The sequence below is a fragment of the Cotesia typhae genome, unplaced genomic scaffold (assembly GCF_013202065.1).
Source record: "Cotesia typhae breed Kobodo isofemale line unplaced genomic scaffold, CoteBio_Ctyphae contig_44, whole genome shotgun sequence".
Lineage (NCBI taxonomy): Eukaryota > Metazoa > Arthropoda > Insecta > Hymenoptera > Braconidae > Cotesia > Cotesia typhae.
In genome coordinates this window covers 7,060,865-7,069,653 of record NW_027423753.1, presented here as the reverse complement: position 1 = coordinate 7,069,653, position 8,789 = coordinate 7,060,865, and the positions used below count along the sequence as shown (strand labels likewise).

The 8,789-nt window shown below is 25.6% G+C and overlaps 1 protein-coding gene across 1 annotated transcript; it reads left to right on the top strand.

Moving 5' to 3' along the window:
- The first annotated feature begins 6,206 nt into the window (after positions 1-6,206).
- On the top strand, positions 6,207-8,251 carry LOC141528788 (protein max-like). Its single transcript, XM_074245016.1, has 4 exons — positions 6,207-7,030; positions 7,517-7,591; positions 7,675-7,912; positions 8,002-8,251. The coding sequence occupies exons 1-4, from the start codon at positions 6,965-6,967 to the stop codon at positions 8,064-8,066; spliced, it is 444 nt and encodes a 147-aa protein (XP_074101117.1). The 5' UTR covers positions 6,207-6,964; the 3' UTR covers positions 8,067-8,251.
- The last annotated feature ends 538 nt before the right edge of the window (positions 8,252-8,789 follow it).

Sequence of the window (8,789 nt, the reverse complement as noted above, 5' to 3'; positions counted from 1 at the left end):
TCGCAGTATAGCAGTGCCACCTATATCTGTAAAACACTCGACCAGAATTACTTCGGCAATGATCAGCTGACTATTACATAGAAACTAAACCCAAACAATGTGAGCTCTTGTAGATATTGACTCTAGTTAATAAATAATACTTAATTTAAAAAAGTTAATTTAAAAAAATTCATATGTAAAGTTGATAGATAGTAAGTTCTAGAGATTTTATTTAAAAAAAAAAATTTTAACATTTTATGTGATTGAAAAAATTTTCAATTCAAATTATGTACTTTTACCGCGGAAAATTAGTGCACAAACAATTGTAACAATAAAATCACGTTAAACTTTTATTTCTCGTAGAGTAACTAATAAGCATTAATAAAATTCCATCACGTATATTCTTTGGTTTAGATTGATAGACAAATTATCAATCATAATATTTATATTTTATAAAATCGTAAAATAAATTTCCGTGGTTTTTATAATATTGGTGATGATTGTTACTATTTCCTTTATTTTCGATTTCGAACTTTCTAACTACAGTTTGTGTTAGAGTAACATTGACGAGCCCTAGTGAGCATCGACGCAAGCTCATAACTTTTTTTTTTAACTGTAGTCTCCCATCCAGTGGAGAGTTACCATACATTCTCGAATTATTTAGTCTGTGGCATGTCACTTTCTCCATAAGAAAAAAGTCAAAATCTAAAAATCTGGGTCGCTATAGTTTGTGCTAGACAATTTAATTAATTTTAAATAGAATTTATTATTTTCAATGACCATTATAAATTAATATTGATAATATAACATATAATGTATAATTATATAGTAATATTGGAGAAAAAAAAGTTCTGTAGAATTAATAAAATTTTACAACCTAAAAATATCGTTCTGCTTACGGTAAACACATTCGGTAGTCTGGCGCTCCGTTTACAACGGAATTTTTGAACGGAACTTGGCGCCAGATTCTACCGAATCTGTAGATGTACGGCCCTGGTTTAACCAATGTAGCGGCTGTCGAGTAAATGATTTGACAACGTAGGTAGTGATATCTGAAAGCGACTAAAAATAACACACTGATTTTTAAGTGTAGTCCAAAAATATGAAACATTGGGAATTAGGTTTCTAGTTAAGAAGTGTTTCTATGCAGATATTTTTGAATAAAAAAATTAAATTTAAACAGTTATATTCAACGTTGTCTGAACCGAAATAATTCTGATTTATAAAATAAAATCATTTTTTCATAACAAAATTTTTCCCTAGCACTTTTGCTATTAAAAAATGAAAAGTTGAATTTAAGTTTTTAAATTTTATATTTTTGTAATAAAAAGATAATTTCTTATTTTTGATTTTTTATTTCTGTGATAAGAAGAATACTTACCATCCACAATAAAATATAAACTTATTTCACGAAATGATATCAGTATGAAATGAAGAATAGTTTATATTGATGAACTAAATTGTCAATTGAAAGCTTTTAATTTCAGATAAATTTTAAAAAAATTTTTAAAATTTTCAGTAATTTAGATATTTAACATTTTCAGTAATTTAGGTAATTGTAAATTTAATTTAAATTTAATAATTCAATGCTAAATAATGTAAAAAATAATAATAATAACAATACCAATAATGATAAACATACTTGTTACTATTATTTTTATCATCAATTTATTTTTACCATTATAATTATTTTCAGTATTATATTTATAGTTGTTGTTAATATTGTCATTATTATAATTATTATTTATCGTTATTATCATATTAATGTTAGTAAATAACACTATTCGCCAAACTCATAATTAATGGAAGTATTATGTAAAGAATGTCGTCGTTTAAAATTTCCGCTCAATTCGGTTGAAGTGCTACCTATCGGAAACGATCATTAAGATATCGTAACATCTGTACATCGCTCGAACAGAATTACTTCGACCTTAATCAGCTGACTTACTTTCACGAAGAATGCAAACACAAACAATTTTAGCTCTTTTAGGTATTGATACTAATTAATATATAAAACGTAATTAGAAGAAAAAATACATATGAAAAGTTGTTTGGTAGTTGATTTTAGAGATTTTATATTCAAAAAGAAATTTTAACATTTTTTGTAATGAAAAAAATTTCTAATTCTAAACATGGCCTTTTTCCGCAGAAATTAAATAACAATAAAATTATATAGATATAGATAAATTACAGTTTTATTTTTCGTACAGTATCAAGTAGAATTAATGAAATTTTATATAAAAAAGCCGCGTATACTCTTTGGAATATTAATAAACTTAATTATCAATTGAAAGCTGTTAAATTCAGATACATTTTTAAAAAATTTTTAACATTTTTAGTAATTAAGATAATTGTAAATTTAAATTTAACATTTCAATGCTCAATAATTTGATAATAATAATAATAATAATAATAATAATAATAATAATTTTAGTACTATTATTTTCATCATCAATTTATTGTTACTATTGTGATTAATTCAAGTTTTATCTTTATTGTTATTGTTAGTATTGTCGTTATTATCATTAATATTGTTATTATTACTATTATTGTTGTTATTCACGATAAATAATAAAACAAATTATCGTATTTAATAAACAAATAATAATCATTATCTTTTTCTAGTAAAGTATTCATTCGACTTCTCGCTCAATTCAAATAATCAATCTATTTAAATTTTCGTGTAATGTAGTGGTACTGTTGATTCGGTCACGCCTCTGACGGCAGACCCGCAACTTAAAACGCCTCGACGCCACCACACGCTGAGAACTGTGTACTGAGAACACAAGCAGTGAATATCTGGTTTTCACTGTATTATCCCATCTATCATGAGATTAACATGCATTCTGATATTATTTATTCTCTGGCCATCCGCTTTTTACATGAAAAAAAAGTTAAAATCTAAAAATCTGGGTCGCTATAGTTTGTGCTGATTATTTTTAATAATTTTAAACAGAAATCATCAAGATAATAAAAAGTCATCAATTAATACGTGTAAAAAAGAGCATATACTACTATTACAAAACATCATATAAATAAGAAATCGAAATAAATTTAAAAAAAAATTTGCAACCTCAAAATATCGTTCTGCTTACGGTAAATACACACTCGGTAGTCTGGTTTGAGATTGAGAACGGAACTTGGCGCCAAACTCTACCGAGTTTGTTGATTGAAGAAAAAAAATTTTTTTGTCATTAATCGCATTCGGTCTTTCGGGGTCGCAAGATCTTCTCGATTGGGTGTTCGGGAGACCGTGTCGTGTGTTTTATGTAATAAGTGTGCTTTTGTCAATAAAAATGGTTTATTATAATGTAGAAAATATAGACAGATCGGTGGTTAATAAAAAATATATGCATAGTAAAAAAATAAAAATATTAAATTCTGTAGATATGATTTTAGAATTAAATACATGGTGGAATAGAAAGAAAGTTTACAGTTCAAAAAATAATGAAAAACTAATAAACCATATGAAAAATAATATAAAAATTCAAGATAATTTGAATGGATATATGGTTTATACAAATTATATTTATATTTATAAAATTAATTTACAAAATAAATCAGTTTACAATAAAGATGATAGAATATTATTTTTACCGTCGATTAAACATTACAATTGGGAGTCTGTACGAGCATTAAAAAATTTATTAACTGTAGACGCAAATGCAAAATGTGTAGAATTTTTAAATCTTTTCAATGTAGAAATTAATAAAAAAGATTCAAAAAAAAATTTATACATTATTACAATCGTTTGTACAGTGCGACCAACGAGCCGGTGTAATTTTAAAATTGTTAGAGAATAAGTTTTTTTTTAAAAATCGATATTTTATCAGTGTAAATGTTGCTTCTATGATATATAATATATTTAAATTTATAATATGTAACAACAAGACAAAAATGTTGAGATTTTTAGATAGATTTAAATTAAAACATGGAGCATTATCACTAGATAAATTCAAGATGTTAGACGATGTTTGTTTTTTTGAAAAATGTATTGATATCATAATTTTGAAAAATAAACGAGAATTTCGAGAAATTTTAAACATACCTATGCGTAATGGTACCATAAAAAATCATGTCCAAGGAAGAAAAAGTCAAATGCGTAGAAAATTATTATCACCTAAAATAAAGTGTCACAGAGGACAAATAACATTAAGATGGGAGCTAAACTACAATGAACTCATATTGCCATTAATATTTAGACCATTTTTTAAAAATATGTATACATTACCGCCGTTATATAATTTAAATTTCCCTTGCCGACAAGACAATTGTTTTATCGACTTGGATTCTCAGCATCTGGTAATATTGAAACGTGATCCAGTTATAGATATGACATCTGTTGTGGCAATCAATAAGGTTGCTTTTGCAAACACAGATATGATACATATACCGGCATACATTCTAACAGGTCAAAATGCTGATTTCGATGGAGATGCTGAAAATTTTTGTATAGTTTCCGAAAAATATCCCATTATAGAGGGTAACTTACGATTATTATCAAGCAACAATATATACAATGGTTTTTTTATGTTAAAATTGCAATATACAGAAACACATATATATTATATGCATAAAATAAATTTACCTAAAAACTCAAAATATTACACCGATTATAATAAAATTAGAAACTTATGTACATTACATTGGTTCTCTCAAAGTGAAAATATTGATGCTTTAAACGCCTTTTTAAAGGATAAAATACACGACAAAGTTATTGTAAACCTTACATTTAATAATATCCGAACAAAAACAGTTTCACTGTAAAAAATTGCGCCAAGTCCACGTTCATAAAACTCATCTCAATAACATCTGCACTTTGCAAAAAAAATAAGACTCGTTACAATAATTTTCATTCTATACAAAAAAAAGTTAAATACAAAAAAATACCAAGAAACCGTCATAATGTTGAAAAAATTGAAAAAAATTTGTTGAAAATTTAAAAATTAAGAAAAAAATTTTTTTATCGTACTTGGCGCGCGTCATTGAGTACCCCAAATTTTTTCGAACGAATTTCAACCCGAGAAAAAACGATTTCGCTTGAATTTATGTAATGTAAATATGTATAATTATATATATATATATTATATCTTATCAGCTCTAATTATATAATATATGATTTCATACATTGTTATGTTTATAGATTCACATCAGTGAAGTATACTCAACGAATTAAAAACACTGCTTACTGGATTAATATCAGTTTCAGTGAAAAAATCCGTTTTTAAATTTTTTTTTTAATTTTTAGTGGACATAACTATCAATATGGTGGTGTGGTGAAATCATCTGAAATTATATAAAATTTTTGGATTCAATTTTTTCAGCTCTGTCATTAAGCTTCAATGAAGAAACTTGATATTGCTTAGTTTAATTGTTATTAACACACTTTGATTGGCAATCACACCGCATTTTCTCAATTTAGTCGGCCATATGTTTTCTTTTCTAGAGCACTCAATTGTATCTACTTTGAAGTAGTTTTCATAACCAAACATTTAGAGCAATTATTTCAGGAGTTATGGCCACTTTTATGATCCAAAGTCGAAATTGTGAATTTTCGATTTTTCGAATTTTCTTAAAGTCCCGATATTTCCTAAGAAAAAATTTTTTAGACTCATAAAATACAAAGAATTTTGTAGGAAATTTCCCGAGGAACAATTTGGAGTGGTCAGAATTGCATTTAGAGCAATTATTTTTGGAAATATGACCAATGAAAGATCCAAAAACCCAAACTCAAAATTTCGAAGATTCAGAATGGCCTATTTTGCCCCTAAAGTCATTATTTTAGGAGTTATGGCCACTCTTATGTTTCGGGACAAAAAACCTTAATTTCTCCTAAAAAAAAAAAATTTATTTCTCTATTAAACACGAACGTTTCTTGTAGGAAATTTCCCGATTTAACATTAATTATTCAATAACATTTAATATTTAGTATATTATTCAATTATTAATTAATATTAACAATAATAATTGTTATTAATTATTATATTATATTATTCATTCAATTTGATAATAAATATTAAAAGTTAGTCTTTAAATTCGATGTTCGATTCTACTTTTTCTCACAAATTTTTCACTTAATGTTTTATTAAATTCAAAATAAGTTTTAATAAATTAAAATTAAGAATAGTGTTAAAAATTTCAATAAATGTAATTAATAATAGTGTAAATAAAATACATTTTTTTTTATTTACACTATTATTAATTACATTTATTGAAATTTTCAACACTATTCTTAATTTCAATTTATTAAAACTCTTTTTCTATTTTTTTAGTTCGGTTTTCTATAAAAAGATTATTTTTAAGTTTTTTTAAACTATTATTTATTTTAAATATTATATTCTTTAAAATAATTTAAAAGTAGAAATTATTTTTAGTTATTCTCGTCTGAGCTCTATAAAATATCCATTACATTCTCATTATGCATAAATATAACCATCGATAATGCTTTAGATTTTCGAGGGACAGCTACCTGAGCATTTATTTGAGTAACACTACGGCTGAAGACTTCGTGCAATTTCGACATGCGGGTAATTAAGAGTATGCACCTATAATACCTATGATGGCTATAATACCTATAGAGGACAGGGCTTAAGCTATTGACCGAACCTTTGGTCCTCATACACACAAATGTAATATATTACTATTAAATACAATTAACGAAGTTTAAGAATTTACAATCTCGCCGAAAAATTTCCCGTCCATTATTCCTACTCATCACATCGTCTTTGACGTGACAGTACTTTAAATTAAGTACGTAAGATCGCATTTACCTGAAACAAATTATAAGTACGATTGTCGAAAATTTTCTAACTGTCCTTTTGCTAATTACTCTTGTGCAGTCTTCGATTTTTGGGGTATATAAACCCAATCGCTTGTGTAGATAGCTCAGTTTAATTTTTGCGTCTGTCGAGAATACGAATTTCTCAAATCGTTGACTATTTTTTAGTGATTTTTATTTTTAAAAATTTTTATTTTGCTTTTTACTATGGGCGGAAAAAATCTCGAACTTGTGGAGAAGTATTACAAGTCTACCGAAGAATTAGAAATCGAAGTGAGTACTTATTTCATTATTTTTTATTTTTAAATAATTTAAAAATAATTATTTTATTTATTTAATTTTAATTTAATAAAAATGAAAGATTTTTTTATTTTGTTAAGGGTATATTAAAGATTATTACCCTAAATTTTTATTAAAAAATATTTACTTATTACAAAGTTTTTAACATTGTTTTTTTGTAGAGAATTAAATTTTCAAAAAAAAAAAAATTCTGAAGTAATTTTTGTATCTCCAAAATTTGACCGAGAATTAAAATTTCAAATTATTTAGAATTATGAACAAACATGTTATTATGATATAATAAAAACATTAAATTTTTTAAATAAGAATTTAAAAAATAATTTTTATTTAAAATTTTTAAAATAATTCAAATTAAAAAAAAAATTATTTTATTAAAAATAAAATTCTTAAATATTTAAAAAAATAATTCAAGGTTATTTTTTTTTGAGAAAGAATTAACAAAATTATTTATCATTCCAGCCTGAAGAGACGGAGTCCGAAGAATCCCTCCATAATTACCCGTCGACGTCACGGGGAAATGCAGGATCAATCGAGGTAAGACAATTATTTTTAAAATTTAATATTTAGAAATAATAATAAACTCTATAAGTTTTATTTATTTATTTTTTATTTTACAGGAACGAAAACAGATCCACAACTTTCTCGAGAGAAAGCGCCGAGACGGCATAAAGTTAAATTTCGGAATCCTTCAAGAAACGGTGAATGAACTGGACGAAGCGACTCATCCAGCGAAGGGCAGAATCAAAGTCTTAAGGAAAACGATCGACTTCATCCGTAGGACAAATGATAACATCCTCTCACTAGAGCATGAAGTACAGACGATCGAACAAGAAAATCGAATTCTGCAAGCTGATTGTAAGCTTTTGAAAATTTTTATTTTGCTCAGAAATATTTTTTTAATTATATTTTTTAGTTCAGGGTATTTAATATTTATTTTTTTGCAGTGATGAGCCTTGGAGGAGACGATAGTGATTCCGCGGACGAAAATGAAGCTACACTCGATTCTTAAGAGTCGACAGAGTCGCCAGAGTCTTCGGAATCAACAACATCATCATGTTGACCGGAGTCATCGGAGTCCGACGATTCGAATATGTAAAAAACAATAAAAATTAAATTTGTAAATACAGTAATTATATATAATAATTAAGAATAATAATTTAATATATGACTTTGGAAATAAAATAAAAAAATAAAAATTAACAAAAAAATTTCAATTGAAAATTAATTTTTCTTCTTTAATTATAATTTTTATTTTTTAAGACTTATCATTTTAAATTTTATTTAAATAATTTATAATTTAAAATTTTTGTTAATTATTTAACACTTTTTTTGTGTTATTTTAAGAGAATTTCATGAAAAGAATTAAAAAAATCTTTACTCTACAATCGACCCCTATTTTTTATTTGTTTATTATGAACTTTAATTTTTCTGGCAAGTATTATCCGAACAAAAACAGTTTCACTGTAAAAATTGCGCCTACGATGTGCGGAGAATTTAAAAATTTCAAATACGTATGCCATGTTGATTTAACCTAACTTTTGTTAAACGTATCATAAAATAATATTTCATTAATTACATTTATGCATTTTATAGGTTGACTTACTTATAAATGTTGAAACATTAAAAGGATGTACATGTATCCTGAAAAAATTTGGGGTACTCAATGACGCGCGCCAAGTACGATAAAAAATTTTTTTCTTAATTTTTAAATTTTCAATAAATTTTTTTCAAT